General features: G+C 38.9%; 3 protein-coding genes across 6 annotated transcripts in view; 1 reads left to right on the plus strand and 2 right to left on the minus strand.

The window, feature by feature from the left end:
* LOC146458735 (uncharacterized) overlaps positions 1-26,193 on the minus strand; it is a 257,490-nt gene that overhangs the window by 52,760 nt on the left and 178,537 nt on the right. The window lies entirely within an intron of this gene.
* Positions 1-26,193, minus strand: part of LOC146458736 (uncharacterized) — a 256,692-nt gene that overhangs the window by 24,790 nt on the left and 205,709 nt on the right. The window lies entirely within an intron of this gene.
* Positions 909-26,193, plus strand: part of LOC146458738 (uncharacterized) — a 94,167-nt gene continuing 68,882 nt past the window's right edge. The window contains exons 1-20 of one of the 4 annotated variants that reach the window (XM_085090331.1): positions 909-1,020; positions 1,502-1,572; positions 3,127-3,188; positions 3,287-3,350; positions 4,066-4,109; positions 4,728-4,761; positions 5,201-5,241; positions 5,334-5,379; positions 6,333-6,380; positions 7,231-7,262; positions 7,375-7,429; positions 7,863-7,891; positions 8,379-8,424; positions 8,841-8,888; positions 9,012-9,065; positions 9,683-9,714; positions 9,935-9,980; positions 10,286-10,314; positions 11,399-11,444; positions 12,851-13,057. In XM_085090331.1, the coding sequence (XP_084946457.1) occupies positions 1,002-1,020; positions 1,502-1,572; positions 3,127-3,188; positions 3,287-3,350; positions 4,066-4,109; positions 4,728-4,761; positions 5,201-5,241; positions 5,334-5,379; positions 6,333-6,380; positions 7,231-7,262; positions 7,375-7,429; positions 7,863-7,891; positions 8,379-8,424; positions 8,841-8,888; positions 9,012-9,065; positions 9,683-9,714; positions 9,935-9,980; positions 10,286-10,314; positions 11,399-11,444; positions 12,851-12,928 (924 nt within the window). In that variant the 5' untranslated portion in view covers positions 909-1,001 and the 3' untranslated portion in view covers positions 12,929-13,057. Of the gene's footprint in view, positions 1,021-1,501; positions 1,573-3,126; positions 3,189-3,286; positions 3,351-4,065; positions 4,110-4,727; positions 4,762-5,200; positions 5,242-5,333; positions 5,380-6,332; positions 6,381-7,230; positions 7,263-7,374; positions 7,430-7,862; positions 7,892-8,378; positions 8,425-8,840; positions 8,889-9,011; positions 9,066-9,682; positions 9,715-9,934; positions 9,981-10,285; positions 10,315-11,398; positions 11,445-12,850; positions 13,058-26,193 lie in introns of those variants that run through there. The other 3 variants (XM_085090332.1, XM_085090334.1, XM_085090333.1) reach the window with 3 other exon arrangements.

The raw sequence follows: 26,193 nt of genomic DNA on the forward strand, positions 1-26,193 counted from the left end.
ACACAGTAAAAAAAAATATATATCATTTCTGAATCCTTATTTGATCGCACATTCCATGAGACTATTAGACCATGGGAAGTCTCTCACTTCTCCCAAGGATCGCCTTTCGGGGCCCGGGGAGCCCCTCCCCCAAATACTGTTTTTGGAACCAAAACAGCGACTCATCGGGCCGAGGCATCAAGATATTTCGTTTCACAACGGATAAATGTAGCAAGTCAAGCGTTCGAGAGCGTCCCACACCCCACCCCACCCCACCCACAAATCATCCACTTCTCTGAGTCTGGATCCGCTACTGTTTGTCACAGTAATTCTTATTTTGCTGTAGGTCAGATTATCAGTTCCACTGATACTGTGGAAAATAGAAACTGAAAACTAGTGAATGGCCAAGTTTCAGGGTCTCGTAATCTCGTACCCAGATCTCAGTCGGTTTGGTAATGTCGAAGCGTGACGTAAGAGATCTGGGTACGCGATTAGGCGTTCCGTTATGGGGACGGACAATACTTGCTCTCATCTCCATATAAAGGTTTTTAAAATTCTTTGACTTGACCGAACTATATCTTCGCTATTTTGAAAGACTAAACTCTCAAACCATTATATCAGTTGAAAAGGGAGAATAGAAAAACCTAATGTCGCGGTGAGATGCGCGAGGAAACGCGACGCGCGGGTGTGATGGCGGAGAACAATGAAGCGCGCGCTCGCGTATACCCTTCGCTTAACTTTGAGAGAAACAAAAAATGCAAGTTCAATACGATTTACTGAACAAATAGTGGTTATCCTTTCTTTCCTTCGTTCTTGTTCATTACCTCAATTAATATATATTTTTATGCCAAAAGTTTGCACTAATGGGATGCTCTGCGCGAGCAAGATTCCAATTGACGTCTAATTTGTCTTACGTCACAAAGGAAATTTTATTCGCAGTTTGCTTGTTTTGCTAAACGCGTGTGTTTTTGCTGAGTCATTTATTATACGGAAAACAGAAGAGCGAAGAGATCAATTTCAAAATGGAATCCGACAAAAAAGGTAAATTTACAAATTAGCATCGTAGAAAACTGTGCGACGAGAGGTTTTCGCAGGTCAAGGGTAAAGTCATATATTTTTTTTTTTTAGACCGAGCGCATTTTATAAACTGGAACATTTCAAATTTTCACGTGCAGTTTCTCAAGAATTCAAGAGAAGGGATCAGAAAGTCAAATACCGAGTATCGCAAGGTGACTGAAAAAAAAAGCGCTAAATTGTATCCAATTGTCTTTCTTGTAAAAAGAAACAAACAAACAAAAAAGTAAAACAGCTGTAATCAAATCATCTTCCGTTCCGGACGAGCTCCTGGCAACGCGCGCCAGATAACACACGCCATAGCAACAATCACGTCATGCTGACAGTTCGTTTATTTCCACAAACTTCATTTGATCGTAAACTTTGCCGATAATAAAATGCTGCTTGTATTTTAAAACAATTTAACCACAACAAAATGTCATGTTCTTACTCAAATTGTTTGTCTTAGGTCGGAAATCAACCTTCGGAGATCGAAATGATCTCCTGAGGCAAATACAGGAAATAGAGAAACAAAACATGGTAAGACTACATTTTCATTTTGTTGACATTTTCAGGTTTATTTATTTATTTATTTACATGTTTGGTTTGATCTACCGTTATTATCAGTTACATTCGAAATGACAGCAGAATTCATTTGAATTATTTTAATCCAATTAACTTTATTTACCTTTTGCTTATTTATAACATTACAATATTTAAAAAATTACAACAGGATTTTAATAAATCAAGCTACTTACAACACAATAATCTTTTCTTAAATGGGAAGTATCACGGGGATTTTGACCTTTTGTGTTAAAAATGGTGCGATATCACCTTCATTTAGTTACAAAATAATTTTAGAACGTCAAGAAAAAGAAATCAAATGATTTTTGAAAGGAACAACATATGACCTCCTCTACTGTATTTTGGAAACAAAAACGCGAGAGCTTGAAAATAGTTAGCTTAACTTTTTTCAAGTTGCAGTCTATTCTAACCCGGTTCGTCTGTGGCGAGAGACGCTCATCGATAGCCTTAGTACACTCGGGTGCCAATCTTATTAATAACAAATTTGTACAATGGCTTAGGTTTTTGTTGTCGAATAAACGTTTTGGAGTTTTGATTTTAAACCAATTTTTTGTGATACTTCCCCTTTAAGGGTAAATGTGAATTTTAAAAAAGCTCAACTAAAAAAATTGGCAAGAATTTTGCTGTAAGGCTAATCGAGTGGATGGCCCAATACTATAAACAAGGATTAGAGTATATTGAAAAGATATAATTCATTTAATTATGAAAAAAAAAAATAAGACTTCCTACATAAGTCTTGTTAACTTTTAGTTTACATACTATAACGACTATAACTTATCAAATCAGCAGGAAAACATCATGTTAAATCGACAGTTGCAGTTATGTTTTTGATAAATGAGAGACCGTGGCGGTTATGTACGCTTCTAAAAGAAAGCCTGGAAAAAAATTCACGCTTGAAGCGGATTTGTTGCCATTGAACTCTGCGATGCAGGTGCAGTACTTTACCAACTGAGCTATCAAGCCAACTGGGAGGGCAAAATTATTGAATGCTGATTGTTCGAGATTGAGAGAATTTTTTCTTGATTTTCCTTTTACCAGGGGCAAAATTGCTAACTCCTGATTGGTCAAGCGGCGAAAATATTGGCTCCTGATTGGCTGAGCACGGCATTTCTACATTTATAGTTGGTTTCTTCTTTTTGTACCCAACAACAACGAGTTCTTTCAGGTTCTTTGGAGTTTAACTTTTTAAGCCGGATTGTTTGCCAAAAATACATTGAAATCACGTGCCAGAGCCATAAATGAAATTCCGCCTAAAGATTAATTTCGCAAATGTCCCTCGTCCGGATGCACAACTCGAACAATTTTGGGAAAACTTTGAAAATACGCGTGAAAATTAATCCTTAATTCCACTCGACCTCATGCGACTACATGTGCATATACCGTGAACCGCATATAGTCGTATATAAGCGAAAATACTTTTGTATTAGGAGGCACCGTCGATAAGTGTGCAAGTAAATACAAACACCTAACTACTGCTATTAAACAAAAAGAAATTTTTTTTTCCTGCAGGTTCTGAGAAACGCCATAAAAGGGAAAGAGAAAACTATCCAAAACATTAAAGGTTTGGGAACGTAAGTACAATTGTTATAATACAGGTGACGTAGAGGATCAATCAACAACCGACTTATGCTCCATCTCCAATTTTCTGTTGTTTTGTTTACATATATAGTGAAAAGAAGAAAGAACTTGATGAGTTAGAGAGGAACCATCGAGTGGAGATGGGCAAGCTTCAGGTATGGAACAGAGTTCATTTAAGGCAATATTCGCGATCATTTTAAGCGCAGTTCTCTTTTATTCAGTCAGGAATAGTAATTTTGGCACATATCAACAAAGTGTTACTTCAATTTCCAAGAGGACAGACTAGACGTCATTTCTAATTTCAAGCGAAAAGATTCACGATTCAGAGTTTATGAATGATAAAGAGTGATTCTTGACTATGGTGAGATATTCTATTCTGGCCTTTAATTTGTCTGGTGAGGAGTTCGCGGGATCAAATTTCAAAGCCGGGTTTGGCAAGGCTCCTTCATGTGGGTATTTTTTTATTTTCTTCGTAAAAAGATACAAGAGCATTAGGCCTTCGTCAGAGCGTATCAGGGAATTGTGGATTGTGAGTAATATGTATAGTGAGCAGTGGAGAATACGCTCTTCGCGGAAATATTCTGCAAATAGCGTAGCACGCTTCCACACCCCGCCCATGCAACACCACAGTTTTTTTAGAAACTAACCTCCTTAACTATTTTTCTTTTCGATGGAATTTGCCTTTTAAAAAACCAATGATCAGTTAATTGCATAATGCAAACTTTAGTTTGAGTTGGCGGGATCAAATTTTCTGGATTTAGCAAGAATCTTTCCCCTCCGGGTAATTTTAGTTGCGATACAAAGATGCCCTGCAAACTTTAGTTCTTTTCCCTCAAGGCGAGACGTAAATCTCATATTTACTTTTGATAGAATTCAATGAAGAGACTGGAGACTGAAAATGAGGTTTTGAACAGGTAAAATGTCTCTGAAAAAGATACGTAAATATAGTCCACATTTGACATTTTCTTAACATTTATTTACCAAAGTTGTGTATTGGTAAATGAAACAACTTATTTTACTAAAGACTCGTTTGGATTTGTTTTCCGTGAAATTGAAGAAAGGAAATCTGCAAGCAGCACCACAGTCTCTTTAGAAAGTAACATCCTTATCTATTTTTATTTTAATTGCATTTGCCTTTTAACAAATCAGTGATCAGTTAATTACGTAATGCAAACTTTAGTTCGAGTTGACGGGATCAAATTTCAGAGATTTAGCAAGCTCCCTCCGGGTAATTTTGGTTGTGATACAAAGACGTCTTGCAAACTTTAGTTCTTTGATCTCAATCAATAGTGAAACATAAATCTCATCTTACCTTTAATTCGTTCTCAGTCTCTACCCGCTTCATTTGATTCTATTTAATAGAATGAAATGAAGCGGGTGGAGACTGAGAACGAACGCTTGAACAGTTAAAATGTCTCTGATAATGATATGTAAATAGAGTCCACATTTGACCGATTTTCCTAACATTTTGCCAAAGTTGTGTGTTGGAATAAAACTTATTTGACTAAAGACTCGTTTGGATTTGTTTTCAGTGAAATTGAAGAAAGGAAAGCTGCAAGGGCGGAGGTGAAAATTGTTAATTATTTTCGTTTTTCTTACGTACTTACTTTCTTAAGCAAAACTTCATAATCTTTAAGTTCCTGTTCCAAGACCATTTTATTGTCATTACAATCTGAATATTTTATTAAGTCCATCTTGGATACTGCTTTACACAAGCAAGTTTTTTTATGTGTGGGTATTTTTAACATTTATCATCTAAATACCAGGCTTTATAAAACACTGAACATCACATTTGTTTTTTTTCACATATGCCATACATGACATTCCAATCCTAGCAGTTTGAAGGATGTTTGTCCCATGAAACTAGTTTAATGGCCTTAGCTCACACGAGTCTCCTGTAGCTCAGTAGTAAAGCACCCGAACTAGTAATGATATTGGAAGGACAAATACTGTAGTATACTTGGTCACTGACTGATAATATATCTATGATTTATTTTTTCTTCAGTCGCAAGCTACAGTAAATGCACTGAACGCAGAGGAGGAAAGGTAATTGATACCAATAAGATGGAATAATAAGGTTCATGAAGGAAGAAATTTTTTCCTTGTAGCGAGTCAACCATGATTTCGTTTATTTTTAGGAAAATTCATGAGCTAGAAAAGGAGCTTGAGGAGATAGAAGCTGAAGTAAGTCCAACCTTGTTATTATAGTCATTGTATTTTCTTCCCTTCCTTTCTCGATTAAAATGCAGTTGTTGAGCACCATATATCGTTTTTTCAACCGGCTATTTGGTCGTCTTCCCCGAATACAGATCGATGTGAAATTTACATAAGTCATTTTGTTGAAGTTAGCTTTGTTAGGATTTATATTTTAGTAAAATCAATATTACGAAGCTTATCACCCTTTTCTGGGATTTTTTGATAGGGTTAGAATTCGAAAATTACGAAAAGTTTTAATGCTAACGATCTCAAAACAAACCCTCGTTCTCAGAATCAAAAAATTGGTAAAACATTCGGATTTCAAGTCCGAAGTAAATTAGTTTGCAGCGTGAATGCTATGCCTGTAATTTTCATGACAGAGGCTATCCATGATCGAATGAGCAGGAAGTTGAAGACATAATTAGCCTCTTTTTGGAAGATTATTCGTCTTCTACGTTCATTTTCTCTTGAAAAATAAAAGTGCTCACAGGTTTTAGGTTAGCGCAGTAAGTTGAATAAGGCTCAGGTAAAAAAGAAACCGGTTTTCAAGGTTTGTACTCAAGGATTCATCGCAGTAATTGTTAAGGGAGTGAGTTTCTAAAGAAACTGTAGTGCTGCGTCGATGGGGCCGAGTGAAAATATTTAGTTTTATCAACTGACTTGCCGGGTAAGGTAATTTGGCCACAGTAAAGACATTCGAGAGCTTATATTTCGAGTGCTAGTCCTTCCACAGAGCGAATCAATTCGCTCGGCATGACGAAGGACTAACTCCTTAAACGTCAGCTCTCGGATGTCTTTACGGTGGCCAAATTACCTTTAGTTATCAACTAAGATGATATTTAGATATTTGTTATCACTCCGATGTGCTCAAATACATACACAAGGCAATAATTTTACCAATTATCAATCCTAACGAATTTTATTCTTTATTCTTCAAACAGACGGAACAACTAGCGGAGTCCACTGATACGATGAAACTCAATATCAGGGTATTTGTTCAGTTTATTTATTTATTTAGTTTGGTGACTGAGCTGTGCTCAATTATATAATTTGGTCTAAGCAGAACCATTTTTTTAAACTGAGCCGCACACATAAGTGCAAGCATTATGAATTCTGTGTGCAGTAAAGTTTCTAAGCCTGAACCGCAGATGAAAGAATTCATGAATGAGAGACGATAGTTGTCATGTAGTTTCGAAAAAAGCCTCGCCATGATTCAATCTACTTCACTGCAATAGCGCAAAGGGGATTAGTTTTGCTTCAGTCGGTCAATGTTTGGGAAACTAGCTTTTGATTGTCAAACAGACGACGACGCATGTGTACAGACTTATCGAACAATGGAGACTGTAGAAGACGGTATATACTCTGCAAATTGCTGCAGTCCTTGAAGGATATACAATACATCTACACCTCTTTCAACGACTGCAGCAATACTGTCTGGAACAGTTGCAGAAACAATTCTGTAAAAACGGTTTAATCGTTGCAAGCCGTTGCTACCAGTTAACTTGCAACTCCTTTAAGGATGCGATATGTTACATGAGAGTCAGTCAGTCACCCTGTCAGTAAGTAATTCTGTTAGGCAGGTAGTCAGTCTGTCCGTCAGTCAGCTAGCGAGCAGTCAATCTGTCAGCCACTCAGACAGTCAGTCAGTGAGACTGTCAGTAAATTAGTTAGTCCACAGTTAGCCACTCAGTCTGTCTGTTTGTCTGTCTTTATGTCTGTTTGCTTGTTAGTCACTGAATCAGCTAGCCAATCGATCGGTCATTTTTTCAGCCAATTAGTCCATCCTTCCTAAATTCACTCATGAGTTCATTAGTATCTTTGTTTGATTCCTTTTTACAGATGACGAATTCAATCGTTGAGGAATACAAAAGGTACATATTTTGCCCTGTTAACTTTCTCGCCGGACACAGTGTACAAATTTGGATTTAATATTTGTTCGAAAATTTAGAATTTCAAACAATCTTATCCTTGTTTTTATCACAGTGAGCTTATAACTGTTCAGGAGGAAGTGAACGCTGTGAAAATGAAGGCACAGAAGGTAAGACATTGTCCTCTTTAAAAAAAATAGTCAACTTTGAGCGAGAAGAATTATTTTAAATGAATTAAATAGCAAAACTGCAGAATGAAAGAGAGACGTCTTATCAAAAAAATTGGCAATCCTGAAGGGAGACTTTTAAAAGCAGAGGAAACTATGCGCCGTTATTTTGTGATTGTCTTTTCTATCTTTTCCTCCTTTTATTACAAAAATTGCACCTGTTGCATTACATTGCAATTGAATTTATTCTTAGCTTATGAAACACTTGCCTAAGTAAAACAAACCTAAAGATTAGGCCATTTCCGAGTTGTTGCGTTTTGAATCTCATTATGAAAGCGAGGCTAAATGCAAACTTTTCACATGAACAGTAGTTTGGTTTGCATATGAATAAAAACTAATTTTAATAACAAGTTATGTGTCTTTTTTAATCTTCCAGCTTAATGAACAGAAGGAGGAAAGAAAGAAGTGAGTATTCAAGAAATGATTGGACGATTTTGATTCTAGGTCACCGGTTTTTGGCTTGTAACCCGCACTAAATGATTTCATCCATTTCAACACACAAACGAATAAAAAATGCATAGTGAAGTGGTTAGCGCATGAACGTGTTCTGTGGAGGAAGCAACTTTGAAAAGGGGAAGGGGGATGAGCTCCGTTGAAACCCGTTCATGGCTTTTAGCCGGGATTGTAGGTTGTGACTCTCTTCATTAAAGTGTTGTTTCCTTAGACAAGAAAGTTTGCTCCATATTGTCTCTCTTCAGCCAGGTGTATAATGAAAAAAATAATTACCGGTAACATACTACTGGGGGTATAAGCCCAATATGAACTAGCAACCCATCGGGGGGAGGGGGGAGTAGCAATGCTCACAGTTGTTTCATGCGACTTTACCTTACTATACTCCGGCGACTCTCACGTGCTTGTAGTTAACATTAACATCATTTTACCTTATTTCTAGGAAGCTGGAATGTGCCCGCGAAGAATTAAATTCGGCGCGTGAAGCGGTAAGAAAAAGATATATTTTAATGTGCACGATTCAGTTCTCATTTCACACAGATATCTGGCAGTGTATAATATATCAGCTGGGAACTTGCAACCATGAAGAATCTATTCGGCTTGTCTTTTTATGCGAAGTAATGTGACTTGCAGCTAGAATGTATGCCTACAATATAAGATCTGCTTACTTTCAAAAATCCGTTAAAAAAAATCCTTTGGCAATCATTGTTCGACAATCAACTTTCGTGTTTAACAAACCTTGCATGAAATAAATGCATTCTCAGTCGACATTCTTAATCTTTGTTGATTCTTTATGCGTTTAGCTTAAAGTAATGCTAACAAGTTAAACTTTGTTAGCTTTGGTGTGCAAACGGAAAAAATGGAATATTTTGTCAATAACAGGGATTTCCATTTTGTTCTGCAGAATAAAGCTAAGCAAGCGACTATAGACAGGATTAAAAAGGAAATCCAGGTTTGTTGTAACTCCATTGATGTAAATTACTACAAGTCGTTCATATCACAATGCACGCTTCAGGAAAGATTTCACATGCTATTATAAAGAAATACTCAATATCTTGTTCCTATTTTTTGTTAGGAAAAACGGCTGGCCATGTACAAGTCCATCAACGACTTTGGACGAAGAGTTGCGGTTAGTTTTAAAAGTGAATTATGTAATGAGACGACAGAAGTCGTGTTAGGAGAGGGGTGGGCGGTGGTGGTGAGGGGGGTGGGGGGAAGTAATCTCGTACCCAGACATTCCCGAACCGACGACTGAGATCGGGGTACGAGATTAGGGGGGAAGTTGTTTTGTCCATAGTTAAGATGGCAGGAATCTGAAAGAAAATTAAAGTTGTTGTTTCTAGAAAGGATACTCCAAAACATGGTTGGACACCTTATGATGTATATTCAACAAAAAACTAGTTTCAAACCCAGTAACAGTGAAAAAAAGTTAAAAATCAAAATAATGTAATTAAGCGTCTCGAACCCGAGTAGTTTGCTCCTTGTCTCTTATCTATATCCACTACACCAACAAGGGCTAGCTTGCAAAATTGAACATTATCACGCCACGAGATCAGTTTCAACCAATTGGACTCGGATAGAGATGATGTGATCCAAGGATGACTCAAAGTGCTTGGACCAGGGGTGGTGAACGTTTAGGGCCAATCCCCCATCCCCATTCCCCCTGGGTTCTTACCAAATTAGTGGCAAGAGTTTCATTTGAAACTAGATTCTTATTCAAACTCAAATTACTTTGATTCCTTACAGGAATTAGAAAAAAAGAAGGCCGAAGTTAAAAGGTAATAGAACGTGAATTTTAATGTTAACTCGTCATTTTAATTCAGCACTTCTTAAAAAGTCGCGGATGTGTTTTGAAAACTGCGTTTTTTCCCGGCCAAATTATTTATTATTTATTATTTATACATAAAACATAAAGCACAGCCGAAAATTCATGATATGAAATGGTAGTCAACATGTAAGTGGTGCGAATTTCTAATAACTTTATTTCTTTAATTTCAGCCAAAATGCTGCCATCGACCGCGAATTCGCGATATGGCGGCTTGAGGTAAAGATTTATAAGTACCTGATTTAAATTTCTTCCTGGGCGACTTGATGCGAATTTGTCTCCTTCCAAAAGGTTATACTATCGTGCAGAATATTTTTTGTCCCGATGATTGTTCAGGGTTTTTCTATAGATCTTTTTCTATCGTAAGTAAACTTTTGCCAAACTCCTGTGCAGGACCTGAGACCCTTAACAAGAAGTTCGTTCTCCATTTGTGTGTGTAAGTGAGCAAGATGGCGGCTATGCTTTTAAACCATGAAGAACCCAGTCCAAACTTTAATTAACCCATTAATCATTTTTCTTTTCAGATGAAGATCAAGATCAATGATAAAGAAAAGTAAGTGTTGAGTTTGAGACAGTAAATCTGTATTATTTAAATTATTCTCAGGGTATCCAAATTAATCGCGTTTGTTTTGGCGATAAAGGCCATTCCTGAGTTGCTTTGAACCTCGTTATGGAAGCGAGCCTCCGTGCATACCGTGGTTTTTGTTATTAAAATTAGTTTTCATTCATATTTTCACATGTAGTGCTTTGCACTTTGACTCGCTTTCACAATGAAGTTCAAAGCAACTCGGAAATTAATGGGCTACTCATCTACGTCTGTCATGCTTTCCATTTTTAGGAAGGGGGCTTTATTTTATATGATGCAAAAATATAGAGCGCGAGTAGTAGTAATAAATAATTTATATAAAGCTGTCGGTTCCAATTCCAGTGATGTTTATAAACAGACCAAATCTTGCTCGATTTAGAAGTTAACCTTCTAAGCCTTAATACTGATTACCGTCTAATTTGTCCTTACTATGCTACTAGTTGACCAAATGTATAAGTCAACGAGAATAGATGTAATGATCCCCAAAGATAAATATTTTGATGTCTACCGACATCCTTCCAATTAGTACCACAAGGATTATATGGAGAACAGTAGGGATAACCTGTATTTTGATATTGGGCTTGTCTGTCAGTACCAGAGTCACACTTCACGTCCCGCCCAGGGACCATTCGATAAAAAAAGCTCTTAGCGTTCTGACCTTTCGGGGGGGGGGAGGTTGGGGATTGGTGTTTACTTTTTTTCAAAGGTACCCAGTGATGAAGTGTACGGCGTTTAAATCCTGCCCTAACTTGAAACAGTCTTTGAGAGTTGATTAACTTTAATCTGTTTAAAAAGCGTAAAAAAAAAGCAAAGCCAATTAACCACTCAGAGCATGGTTAGCATGTGGGACAAGCGGCAAATGAATTAATCGTGTTCTACATCGTAGCGCGAATTTTTGAATAACTTCTCCCTTCCGCATCCATGATATTAATCTTGTAATAACCTCAAAAGTTTTCGGATCACATGAAACACAAAGCGGAAGCTATTTCCCAACTCTTTGTTGACTTCGGCTGCTTATTGAAATTATATATCTATTTTTTTTTGTCTACAGCCAAATTGATGCCGTCCGTGAGAGAATTTTAATCCTCCAGGCCCAAGTAAGTTTGATCATTGAAAACTGTTACAATTAGAAACTAAATAATAAACTAAAAGTAAAAGTTTCATTGTGATTTGTTGTTATAAAACGCACCCAAAGAAGTGACAATATTTTTTAAGCACGACTAAGTGTAGGGTGAGACACGAGTAACAGGTAATTGTTTTTACTTCCTTTTTGAGTGCTCTCGTCTCTGCCTTGTGTGTTTTACAACAGAAGTAAGCACCGTTAAGTTTTTTTTATTTGTTTTATAATATATAGCTTTACTTACCATTGTGAGAAATCTACTTTGATTCGCGAGGAATCGAAGCATGTTTTTCTCACTTTGTGTGTGCAGAATGGCGCCAGGAAACATGATCGATTGCGTCAGCGCACTATGTGTTTTGTACAAATTTATTTTTGAAGTGCAGCTGAACTCCAATAAAACAAGAACCGCTAAATTATTCTTTTTTATTCTGGGGCATATATACGATTTTGATACAGAGAATCCACCTTCACAAGTGCTGCAGATTTTCTGTAGCTCCTCCGTCTATCTTTCCCTTGCGTTATTTTACTCTATAACAACGTGTTTATTTTCTGAACAGGCAAATAGGCCATTAGAGAGGTTCCGACACGTTTTTCCTCTTTTTACATACCAACCGACCATGTTTAAAGTGTTACCGTTTTTAATGTTGTTACAATGTACATACATGTATTTGGAAAGAAACTCATTACATAATCTTTGTGTTAACGCGATCCCTGCCCAACTAGCACAATGTTTAGATCTCTAGTTACATCCCGAAGACTGAAGTTTCTGTTTTCAACTAGGTGTCGCCAAACCAAAACCAAAGTAATTACTCTGTGCAATCACAGTGAGCGCAAATAGTGCAATAAACCAATCGACGAACCAATCTGAATTCGAAGCACATACCCAGCACATTCAAGTAACCGGCGCCAAGCGCGGGAAAACGCGTATGCCGTGTGAGCAAGTCTTGGTCAGTTTGTTTTGCTTCTCATTGGTTGAGAAAGTGTCGCGACTTTTGTTAACCAATTGTAGTGCGTAGTGAAGCAAACGCCAAATTACTTTCAACTAAGAAGACATTCAACTGAAAACCACCCTATAAGACAGTAGAGGGTTGAAATTGACTTTGGCTTTTAGTTCTGCTTTGTTTGTTGTTTTTTAATTTGTAACACTGTTCTCAGCAAGAGCCTCCTTATGTGAACACCGTCAGCAAATTCACTTTGTCATGAAGATCACTTTTGGTTCAAAACAAAACTTTGTGAATTAATTTGTTTTCTTATACCATCTTTCATCCACGCACCACGTTAATACGGCAAAATGTGTGTGGCGTATTGCGTATTGGTGGTCGCATCACTGACGCTTTCGATTGTGTATATATCTCAGTTTAATTCGTTTTTCTTTTCTTTTAGAACACTGAAGTAAAGAGCAAGCCTGGGTTTTTCCGAAAACTTTTCCGCCGTCTGTTCAAGCGTCGCTCAAATAACTGACTTGTTCGGAATTTAAATGTCTGTAAATAGATTCTACCATTGTTAACTCGAACAAAACTGAAACGATTTATTTTGTAAATATTTTTTCATGCACGTATGGTTTTACAAAAAGAGGAAGAGACTGTGAGATGTTTGCTAAATAAATAAATAAATGATTTTTGACATGAAAATTGTGTTGCAAGGTCAATTCTCACTTTTCAGCATTACTGTTACAAGCTAGCAGTCATTGTGACCCCTGTTTATTTTACTTCATTTTACATTACTTTCTTTAACAAATTTTCGTAGAGCCAGCAGGAATGAGATAATTTTTATGAAAGTTACGACATTTTTTAAAGTTCCATCTTCAGTACAGAAAACTCGCTAGTGCGGCCCGAGGCGGAGCAAGGTTGATGAATTTGTCGGGCCGTACGTGAATCGCTCGGGAGCTAAGCTGCGCCAATTCGAGCGAAAAATATATTTGCTGCCGCAGCGAGGGAGCCTGAAACGACCGAGCAAGGCAGCACTCTAATCGGTACAGAAATACATTTATGGAGCCTTGCGAGTGCTTGCAAAATTGAAAGGATTGTGGTCGCGCAAAGATCAAAGGAACAAAGCATTATGGTTAATTTTGTGGATATCACTATGTAACGCGCTTCTCTGCTCGGCTCGTCGGACTTTCGGATCGACTAAAGGAATCGAGAGTATTTTTCTCGTTTTTAATGCCCCTTATTTTACGGAATGTTTTTGCTTCGTTTATATTTTCTTAACTGCATCGCTTTTGATTTTAGAACGCAATGTATTGGCATTTAAGGTTAAGGTATATCCTCGAGGTAAATATAAATAAAGGCAAATTCTTGATTTAAACCTGAATTGGAAGCCAAACTGCAACAGCTTGAGATCATTTTTGCCGAAATACTACGCTTATTGGTCAAAGAATTTTATTCTGTTTTTGCTATGGGCCACCCAATGAAGACCCAAGTTGGATGGATGTATTCGATAATTTTCTGCATGAAGTTTGTGACCAGTTCGACAATATGGTAATTTTGGGTGACTTTAATTTGCCAGACATCCTCTGGGACTCCTTTGACAGCGCATCGGGTCTTTATTGAAACCCTTCACGACCACCTCTTGACCTGCACAACTCAATAAAAAACCCACTCGTGGCAACAACATACTTGACCTTGTAATCACAAGCATGCCGAACCGTGTCAATGTAACCAACATATTATCTCCAAAAAAACGGGGGTTTTTACAGACCACAGCGTCATTATTTTCCAGTTTAACGCTTAAAAGCCCCACCCCAAAACACTGAGATTTGTCTAAGATTATGCAAAAGGCAACTTTGAGGGCCTGCTTACGGCTCTGTCAGCAATTAACCTCTCTTTGATTATAGCCAATGACGATATAAATACTGACTGGCATCAAATGAAAGACATGTTTCTTGCAAAGGTCTCTGCATGACTATATACAGACCAAGAGGCTCAAAGGACGAAATCCCATACCTTGGATGTCTGGTGCCATACTTAATTCTATCAAGTAAAAAGGAATCTATAAGATAAAAGCTGAAACTATCTCCCTCGAGCCACCGAAGGGAGAAGTTACAAAACTTGCGCAAAACAGTTAAGCGCATGCTGTGGAACAGCCGTGATGTTTCTTGGTTCCATCGAGTCCAACCTCAACACAAGACCAAAGCGTTTCTGGCCTATATTGAAGCTGAATTCCAAATCGCATACAATTCCTGATTGAGTCTCGATGCCAATATCAGCCAGTGCATCCGCTGACCCAGGTAATCGTACGCCGTTAAGATCTTCAGCTGAAAATCCTCGGGAAATAGGGCTCATCTCCGGTGTAACATAATTCATTCCTCACAGCTGACATAAAAGAAAGGAAACAAAACATTCCAACAACAAAAATAACTCTGACAATAGTCCATAAAACAAAGAAAAGGAAAAAATTATATGACACCGCGGATAACGCGGAAAAAGCTACTCATTTCGCCCATGACACCCCCCTCCCCCACCCCCACCCTCCCTTCATCTGAAAGCGCTGCCAATGCACCAGCCTCTCCTGATATGTGGGAATAAACGCTCACGGTTAGCGAACTCCAATACGTGGTCGAAGCCCTTGATGTCACGAAAGCCACAGGGCCTGATAAAATCCCAGCGAAAACAGCCTCTGTAATTGCACCATCTCTTTGTACGCTGTTTAACAAGTCATTAAGCACTGGTTCTTTCCCGCAGAACTGGAAGGAAGCTATCGATGTTCCTGCCGTGTTTCTAAAAAGGGTGAGGCCGAATGCACAGAGAATTACAGGCCCCTCTTCTTACCGTCACTGGTATCCAAAGTCTTAAAGCGATGTGTATTTAACACTTCAATTTAGAGTGTGCGAGGTGGTAAGAGATTGTCAACATGGATTCATTAGAGGGAAATCATGCACCTCCAACCTTTTGGAAGTTTTAGACCACGTGGGCTCCCTATTAGACGACCGCCGCGAAAACAGGTGGACATTATCTATATGGATATATGTCTAAGGCCTTCACGGATAAGGTGAACCTCGGCCCTGCTGCAAAAGTTTCACGAGTTCGGATTTGGAGGCAGCCCGGCTCTTGCAGTGGTTGAACTCTCACCTGATGGGTCGCTACCAACGTGAAACAGTGCTGGGTGAAGCCTCGGATCCTCTGCCTGTCAGCTCCGGAGGACCTCAGGGCTCCATTTTATGCCCGATGTTATTTCTTGTCTATGTAAATAACCTGCTCGATTGGGTCCTGACGAATCGAGCAGGCAGGCTGCCAGTGAAGAGCGGATATTTTTTTCCCAGGAACGTTAAAGAGTAACGAAGATTGATGTTGGGACTGCCAGCTAGTGTTAAGTGCAACACACGATTAATTTTCTCTAAAAGGGCCATTGGGTACTCCTATCAATTTAAGACCTTTAGGAACTATGTTAATTATAATCCGAGTGATTTCCGTATGACCTTGAAGGTGTTACTTGAAACTCTGTTTCTACTCCCGATGGACTGACTTCAGGCGAGCATTCGTCACGGTTACTGACCGATACGCGCCTGTAATACAAAGGCGTGTACGTGGCGTGGACAATTGTCCGTGGCTAAATAGAAACATTAAAGTAAATATGCGCCAGCGTGATCATCTTCTCAAGAAAGCCAGATAAAGAAATCGCTCGGACGACTGGGTGTCCTATCAATGTTATTAAAATCCCGTACGTAACGAGGACGACATCAAGAAGGCGAAAGCAGGCGATCCTAGAACATTTTGGAAAACCATGAAAAAGATCCTGCCCGGAGAGAAAAAAGCGGTTTACAGCAAATGCTCTTAACAAGTTGTTCACCAGTGCGGCAACTTCAGTGTTTGATGAGCCTCCTAAAGTTTTCTGGTGTCCCCACCCTACGACAATCCTCGGCTTTTATATTTACTCATCGGTACCCGCCGTTTAAGTTTGAAACAGTTTCCGTGGCGTTCGTGCAGGCTCAACTGCGTTGTCTCAAAGCGGGAAGGCCGTAAGTTTAGATAAGATCCCTGCCCACAGGTGGCCCAAGCTCAAGCTGTTAGTCAGTTTAACTACCATCATAAACACCTCGCTACAGTACAAGAGCAGTTCATGAGCAATGGGTTTGAGCTGAAAGCTGTGAAACTAACTCTCAAGAGGATGTATTGAAAAATGTCCGTTTTTGAAATGTTGGGAGTAAAGCTTTCTAATAAATTAAGGCTCAATTGACCAACCTTGTTCGGGTCACGATGGCTGGATATTGTCCTCGTTCTTTTGTGTTCTTAAGAGCAGCTGCCTGTAAGAATCGAGAACTGCATTTCAGCGACCACTTGGTCGAATTTCTTATATTTCGTCTGAAGATATCCTTGGATTAACCATTTTCGAAAATCATATTTTTAAGTTCCAAGGTATTTTATTTTTTGAGAAAATTGCAAGAGTTTAAAATGCGGCCTAGGTGCGGTCACGGGCCGATGAAAACCGCGAAAATTTAGGTCAAAGGACGAAGCCCCGTACACGGTGCAAAATAACTCACTGAACTTGAAACTTAACACAAACCTAGACCAACCATTTCAAAAGAAGATTAATGCGATAAACATTCCAAACTCGCTGGCTGCTTTCTAAAGCATACAGATTTGTGTACGCTACTCAAAATGTCCTTGAACTAATGCCTATTTTCATTAAAATAAAAGTGTTTCTGGTATGCGATTTTCTCTAAATTAAATCTCATATCTCGAAAGACGAATAAAAGAATTTTATTTGTTCCAAGTTTCAAGCTCTGATTCAAACTCTTTCCCACGCAAGAAAGATCGAATATGCGTGCGATACTTGCGGCTCGCAATTCACGTCACGAATTATGAGATCAGAACTTATTCACAAACACTTGACATCTGGAGCCCGTGAATGTTTCCAAACATCACATATTGGTCCCTAAAACTAATCAAACTGACTGAAGACAGCCATTCAATGTTTTCCGATCCCAGATTTCTTTCCTATTCTGCTTGAAAATAATATATTTATTCCGGTCGCCTAGGAAACATGTGCAACAAATTTCCATACCATTTCGATGTCGCAGGAAAAAGTAGTGCAAATCAAACTTTACAGCTCCTTTATCTTCTTAAATGAAGCAGTCGATCAGTAAAATGGAGAAAAACGTGTGACTTTGTTCCTGCCGTGTTGTTTTGAGTGTTCGTTTTTAACAGCGACGGCTCAAATCAATAAGCCAGTGTGACAAAACAACTGTAACTCGATATTCACTTCGCTGATGTCGGTAACGCGCACGTTATCTTGACGCTTATAGCTAGGGGGGAGACGGGAGGTCAGGTTGGTGGGGAATAATATGTTCTGATCTCATAATTCGTGACGTGAATTGGGAGCCGCAAGTATCGCACGCATATTCGATCTTCCTTGAGTTGTAAAGAGTTTGAATCAGAGCTTGAAACTTGGAACAAATAAAGTTCTTTTATTCGTATTTCGAGATATGAGATTTAATTAAGAGAAAATCACATACCAGAAACACTTTTATTTTAATGAAAATAGGAATTAGTTTCAAGGCCATTTTGAGTAGCGTACACAAATCTTCATGCTTTAGAAAGCAGCCAGTGAGTTCGGAATGTTTATTGTATTAATTTTCTTGTGAAATGGTTGGTCTAGGTTTGTGAAAAGTTTCAAGTTCATTGAGTTATTTTACACCATGAACGGGGCTTCGTCCATTGACCTAAATTTTCGCGGTTTCATCGGCCCGTGACCGCACCTAGGCCGCATTTCAAACTCTTGCAATTTTCTCAAAAAATAAAATACCTTGGAACTTTAAAATATGATTTTTGAAAATAGTTAATCCAAGGGTAACTTCAGGCGAAATATAAGAAATTCGACCAAGTGGTCACTGAAATGCAGTTCTCGATTCCTACAGGCAGCCGCTCTTAATTAACAATCCTTATTTCAGTTTTGTGTCGAAAATAGAAGACTTAATTTTATGATTAAAGGTGGATTTCCACTGTCGCGTAAATTTTACGTACATACAGACAAAAATTTAGCTGGCTTTACGGACGTAAACAAAATAAGAAGCGACGTATGAACGGCTTCCGTAAACGTAAAAAGTTGAGCGTTGTTCAACTTTTTACATTTACGCACGCGGCTCAAACATCCCTTCTTATTTGATTTACGTACTTAAAGCTAGCTAAAAATTTACGTCTACAGGTACGCACGTAAAATTTTCGCGGCAGTAAAAATCCACCTTAAGAAATGACCTAAAACTACATTTTATAAAGTTCAGGTGCTGTCAATTATCAATGAAGCAATAGAATTGACAAGAAAGTAAACCCCAAGAGATTTCAAAACTTGGAGACTCCTAGTTTTAAGAAAGTAGCAAGCAGTATTACGATGGTTGTCTTTTTTAAAACTTTACTGACTCGGTGACCTTGGTTTTGTGCAGCCGGTCAAGTTGATTCGCTATCTCGGGATATTCAAATCTGTCTACCTCCTATGTGATGCCGGAATAGTGTCCGGAACTTCGAAAGCACTATGTTTTTGTGAGATTGCAATTACGAAACAAAGCATACCAGCAATCATTTTGAACTTTTTTTGGTTTTCTACAGGGAAAATCCCTTAAATTTATAAATATGCTCCACCTACAAAAAAAAGCAGACATCAAACTTTTGACTCGGACAGATCAACCATCTTAATTCTTCGGCTATAATGAAATATCTTTTGAGTAAATAGCGAGAAAAACGTTTTTTCTTCGTAGCACTCAATTGCAAATAAAAAGGTGCATAAAATTGAAAATAAAATTTCTGCAGTGCTTAAAGACCGCATACAAAAGAGTGAAACGTTTTGTGGACGATCTCTTCACCATTCAATTAGGCATGTTGTCATTGTTTTGAGTTAATTCGTCTTTGTAGCGACACGGTCCAGTGTAGGTTTCTCCTGTGTCTTTAGCAAATTGTTTCCAAGAAAGATGAATCTGAAACGAGCCTTCCGGCGATAAACCGAGAAACCCAGTCGCAGGGACGCATGGGGGAAAAAGCGCGGGAAATGACAAAACTCTGTTCAGACCAGTGCCTGTGCCAAGGACCAGTGCCCCAGTACTACCCGTTGAAGTAGTTCCCATGCCCCTGCACGGGCCGAGTTTTTTGCTTGAGCACCAAAACAGACTCTATGTTCAGACAACCCCCATGCCCGAAAATAATACTCGCAGCCTAAAGCCAGCGACACACCTGGCGTTTTTATACGCCAATCGCCGCGATCGGTGAAAATGTATCGCCGTACTTAAGATTCGTGTTCACTGAAAGTTGCACCCTTAACTTAACCGTCATCCACACAATTATCAAGCAGCCAGCCGGCGTTCTCTCATGAAAGTTGGTCGGCCTGCAAAAAACCGACAAGAAAAGATACAAATGGTTTCTGTGGTGGGCCTTGGATATTTTTCCTCCGCGACTAAATTAGAAGACAGCATACATGCATAAATAATTCGTTAATTATCATGTTGATCCAGACAGTTGGTCACCACTCAGCCGGACTGCACCAACCAGCTGGCATGCATCGATGATTTCTGTCGACTGGCATTCAATAACTTCCTGCCGTTTTATTTATACATTTTTATTACCATATAACGTACATGTTTTTCTTATTCCTATTTAACATTTTAACGCTTTATTGCCAACAGGCTCTAAGTCTTAATATTCAATTTTGTTACTCAGCTAGATTAACTCTTTAGTTATTCTGAGTAACTTTCACCAGCTTCACTGGTAAAGGCTAGTGGGTAAAAGTTGCTGTTTTTACTATTTGAAACAATTATAATTAATGTGGAAATATCAATAATATTTCAGTATAAGGAACATTTGTGTTTGTCAACCAACCGTAATATATGGCCTTGCATGAAAATATCGCTAATGGTACATTACTAGACTTCATAAAAGTACACCCCAGTTAAAGAGCAACGTCTTCCCTTCAAATATATGCAATAAAATTTTGGGGCCAACGTACCTACGAAATTTGACAGTTGAAATTACAAAGTGCACTTTTGTAAACAAACGCAATCTTTAGTTAGCTCAACAACGACGAGTCAATGAAATACGAAGGAAAAACATTACAAAATCCACTTACGTGCTTAAGATACTCTGACTTGGAGAAAAAGGAATGCTTTCAGTTACCTTCCCAGTGGGATGGCGGAATGGAAACATGTTTTCGCGGAATTTGTTGTGAAGTTTATACAGTCTTCGACAAAGAAGGCAAACTTTGACTCGATTTGACCATTCTTTGACTGTAACTCCCGCTGTTCGTCACGGAAAAACTGAATGTTTTACGGTATTCGAAAGATCCAACGACTCTCGAGATCCTTACAACAACTCAGGTCGTCAAGCTAATGTTCCCTTTCCGACAATAGAAGTATCTTTTCTGTGGCGCATGATCTCCTGATCCAGCAGTTAACAAGACGAAAAAGATTGCGTTACATACACATTGTCGTCCCCAGATCACTCGGGTCGGGAAGACGTGAGTGCCGAGCCGCGCAATATCAGTTTTAGAGAACACGTTTTTTCATGTGATGCGATATCAAAAGAGAGGATATCGGATACAGACTACTTAGCTAAACAAGAAAGCAATCAAGCGCCTACTGCAGAAACTGAACATTCTATGTTTCCCCTAACCTGCGTTAATTTATCTACTGACATGCAATTAATACCACTTGAAGTTATCCACTCCTCACGTGATTCAATCAGAAAAGCCAGAGAGTCTTTTCTTATAGATTTAGCGGGGACCTTGGAACCCCACGGTTTGAATAGACGTGATGAATTGTAATTTTTTTATTTTATTTTACTTATTTCCTCATCCTTTGGTACCACCTTGTAAACGTCATTTCCGCCGCTCCCATGTATTGCAACATCCTCCATAATATAATATTGTAATTTCATTTATATAATTAAGTAACATCTAAACCTGAAGAAGGCTGGTTTGGCCAGCCGAAATATTGTTTTAAAATATATTACGTTGTGTCAGCTTTGCAGTAGTCTTTGGACTTCTCATCGTTAATTTATCGCCGATTTTCAGTCTGGGTGCAGTCCGGCTTCAGCTGGATTTTACTAACTCTATTGGCAGCACCGCCTTGCTTGTTTTCTTTACAGGAGACTGGCAGCACATGTAGTAAGTTTCTTAGAAGGGGGTCTGAGTCATGACAAAAATTCTGAAACGCCTTTGTTGTCTAATGACAGCCTAGAAGAGATATTCTAGTTCCGGTTCCTACATTCCGCCAACAAGTCTACACCTCTCTACGTAATATCCACGAAAGGAAGTAAAGTACAACTCGAAGGCATGCAAGACGTGAAAATACATCAAATGCTAACTGTTATATACCGTTTTGTTACAAGACTTATGCAAAAATTTTGCAATCATTTTTGGTAAAGTGCACAGCTGCACTCATCCACAAGACATCTTTGCAATTCGATGTAAGGTGCCTTACGTGCCGTTGAGAAATGGGTGACATCTATTAAATCAAAGTCAAGATTCACACATTTTGCGGAGCATGACGATGATAAGCTCTTTGAATCCATTCGACGCATTTAAGTTACAGAGGTTAAATGATTCGAAAGTGACTGGATGGGATAACAGACACTGGTCAAGAATAGTTTGGCGAGTTAGTAAATAAGCAGCTTCGCCCGCCCTCAGCGGCAATTATGTCTTCTTCAGGGGTGTCTTCTTGGCTGTTCTTTAGCTTAGCAGCCGCTCTGCAAAAATAAGATTGGACTTGTTGAGGAGTGAGGAAATCATCTACTGTAAACCTTCTATTTCCGCCTTTGTCCTTAGCAAACCTTATGTCACATGCATGTCATTATGGCCGGTTTCCTGGCCAATGGGAAACTTTTCATCAAGGTACAGGGGCGTAGCCAGGGGAGGGTTCCAGGGGTTCCGAAACCCCTGCTCTCCTATTTTTAACAGTGATTTTATCCCAGTAAGAGTGTAATGGACTCTCGATTCCTGAAATTCTTCGTTTTGTTCTATGCTTACAAAGTACAGTGAACGCCATTGTGGCACCTACTTGCGTTTCACTTGCATTTTCGGAGACATGAGCAGAGCTGCGATTCCTGTGTAACAAGATGCACGTGTGTGCACAGCAGAAATTCCCGCGAAATTAGTAGACGATCCATTGGTGTTGTGCGAGCTGGTGGTTTTCGTAACAATGTCCCGATTGCAAGAGATCGATGCATTTTTTCACCAAAGAGGTGGGCACAGCGAAACATTTAGTGATAATGCATAAGAAATTCGAATCAAGACATTTTTCCGGCCCTAACATCGATTATATTGATGGAATTCCAATCCCAGAACCGAAGAGACAGAACGACGACAAAGCAGCGAAAGAGAAAGCGTCGAACAAGCAGAGGAAACAGGCCCGCCATCCAAGAAGTCAAAGGAGCGCATTTTGTGCACGTTGCCGATAACGTCAGCTGAATGTGAGCGCTCATTAAGTACACTTAGAAGGTTAAAAACATACCTGAGGTCGACCATGTCAAGCGAGCGAGAGTCTGGGCTGGCGTTGATGAACATCAATTACCACCGAGACATAAATATCAAGGAAGTGATTAACACGTTCGCTCAACGGCTACGCCCCTGAGGTAGCATTCTTACAGTTTCAGTGAAACGTTCAGCCTTCTTTATCGTGCCCAGCCTTGTGTTTGAATCTCTTCAGCAGGGCCTCGAAGCGTGGATCTTGCCACTAGCTGGTTGAATATCAGATCCACGGAGAAGTTTGTCTCTCTAGGCGATTCTGGCCTTGTCAAATAAGTTCTCCCTTTCGAGGACAATTTCACATTTACCGTACTGAAAATGGTTCTCTAAAGAGCTGTAACGCTGGAAAAGTTTTACACATCCGTCAACCGGGCAAGTGAAGAGCTTTGTTGGTTGATCGTCTTCATCGTGGGAATCGTTGTTCTTCTCTAATTCTACTGAGTGGAGCTTTCCTTGACCTCGGGTATTGCACAGCTGCTAAAAGAGATATCCGTCAACGAAGTCGATGAACGAGCGGGGAAGGCTCGCGGGGGAGGGTAGCGAGTTAATGTATGGAGTGCTTAGGGGACCAAAAAGTGCCTACCTCGGTTGTTTTTCCCCTTCAGTCTCCAGAAATTTTTCGTTCATTTCTCCTACTCCCTTGGAAGGGAAACGACTTTTGCTTTTAAACTTTCCGCGCGCCCCATCATTTTGGAATTTATTGACGTCATAGTAGTTTAAAAATCAGAAAAATGAATCTTTACGGCATTACCCTTACAATATAAACGTAACCATTAAACATAAATCATTTTACCCTGAAATTCGTTGCCTACGTAGCAGTCGTGTCCTTTCCGAGACCGGGGAAGGCTCGCGAGGGAATGCACGGAGAGCGCATGGGATCAAAAAGTTCCTACTTTGGTTGTTTTTTCGATTCCTCTCCAGAAGTTTGTGTTCACTACTCCTGCTCGCCTGGTTGAACTTTTCCACACCTAAGACGATGAAACCACAGACCCTCCTCATCCCCCACCTTACCCTTTACCCCTCCCCCGGAGGCGATGGGAGTTCTACGTGAGAAGTAACATAACGCAACTCAAATAGCGAGCTAGTTTTAATCTTAATTTCTTGACCAGGTATTATGTTGGAATTGTCCTTTTTATCAAGCAGATTTGTAAACGTTTTCTTAATTAAGGATAGGAATAGTGTAACTTCAAACTATAAATTTGTTATTATTGCATTTATACTACTCTGGTTCAGTTGATTACCTGCTCTAGCTAGGAGTAATCCGAGTATATAACACTAACTGCGCCTCATTTTGCAAGGACGCATCACGGGCGTTGCATGATTTTAGACGTGCTTTTCTGTCCTTGACACAACTCTCTAGCGCTATACTCCTCACCACTGCAGGATTGATGCACTAAAACTACATGTTTCAGCGACGAAGGTTGAGTAACCGCATGTCGTCATGACCTGTATTAAGTAGCAATTGCTTTATGTAGGGGCCAATGATTGTCACGAGAGAATAAACAAAAGCTCACTTTCGACTAACTGTAATACCTCTCAACCCCTTCAGTAAACGTCGCCAAACTGAACGCCAAATTACTTGATCATCGATGGACGGACAGGTGGGCGGACAATTTCTGTGCTTATATCACGCAATCCAACTTGTTGAAAGTTCGTAAATTTTTTCGAGACTCAGTTACGTGCGTTTCACAGATCCTCGCCATCTGGCCTCAAAAGTACACTCCACTGTAAAGGTACGTTTCTTGTAGATAGCCTTTGGCCCACGTATGGAATAGAAGTCAAATAATTTATCGATTTTGATTGTTTTTGAAGCTCGGAATTTGCTTATCTTTTGAACAGGTGGTATGACAATTAAACAATACTTTTTGAAAACTTGTCTTGTTTCTTTCAAAATTCGCGAATGATTCATCGAAAATATGTTTTTAATCCACAAAAAATATAACAGGAAGCAAAATATTTTATTCACTCCGGGTATTTCATGACACGAGGGGATTTTAGAGTGTTTTCGTCCGTATGTCATTGACTCGTCGTCGTTGAGCTATTTGAAAATTTAGTGTTTGTTTACGAAAGTGCACTTTGTAATTTCAACTGTCAAATTTCGTAGGTACGTTGGCCCCAAAATTTTATTGCATATATTTGAAGGGAAGACGTTGCTCTTTAACTGGGGTGTACTTTTATGAAGTCTAGTAATGTACCATTGGCGATATTTTCATTTGAATTTAGCCGATTTTTGTAACTGCCGAAATGGCTCACAAAAGAGACAAGTTAAAAAATCGATAAAATATTCAGCTTTTTATTAAAATTGGAAATAACCGTCCTGAATTAATCAGAAATGTCTTCTGATTTCGAGTTCCAACTTGGCGTTTAGTTTTAATTACGCTTTATTTCCAGACCCAGATGTTTACGATCTGTAGTAAAATGACCCCTGAGCGCCTTCAGAGAGCCGAAAAACCAAATTATTCGTCCTACAGCTAAAATATTTATTTGAGTCACCCAAAAGTTATATTAATGTAAATCAGTTACCTAGTCCTTTGTTTTGAGAAAGTTTGAGGAATTTTATTTTTTCTTACCCAAAACACATTAGTCGAAAATTACAGACGGCCACTCTTAAGAGCCTTTACGATAAGCGTTTTTAAAGTAACTGTGCAAAGAGTAATTTACATGCAAGATTTGAAGCAAATCAATTTTGCAACAAATTTGATCTATGAGGAACTTAATGATACATTCACTATGTTCATGTTTGCGACAAAGAAAATTGCCTTCAAATTTTTATTTCTGTTTATGATTCAAATCAAGCGAAAACCGTTCATCAACAAGGGGCAAGCTGGAGAACAGGCTAGGCTGTCTAAAACCCTATTTTTACAGGGCCTCGGGTCCGTATCGTTTCCACTTGATAGATTTTTTTGACAACGTTTTCACATCTTTCTTTCAATTTTAAAGGGGCACCGTCACGGAGATTTTGTTGTATGTTGGCCAAAGCAGCTCAAATATTTGACCAAGAATCTCTTTTCTAACATGAAATTGCTCTTACAACGTACATGGGGAAGAAAATATGAAATGACTTCGCCGCGAAAAATAGGCTATAATCGGATTTTGGCAGTTTTTCCAAAATACTCAGAAGAAACTTGAAAAAAAGGGCCAATTTTTTCAAATTACAATCCATTTCCATCCTAGCCATCCGCAGATATAGATGAATGATAATAGTTTCTGTGTACTAGCAAGGTTATTGTTAACAACACTGAAGAATTATTAGAATGTTTACAACAATACAAATATGGTTTTTGGAA

Source organism: Pavona decussata, unplaced genomic scaffold (assembly GCF_977016875.1).
Source record: "Pavona decussata unplaced genomic scaffold, jaPavDecu1.1 SCAFFOLD_229, whole genome shotgun sequence".
Classification (NCBI taxonomy): Eukaryota; Metazoa; Cnidaria; class Anthozoa; order Scleractinia; family Agariciidae; genus Pavona; species Pavona decussata.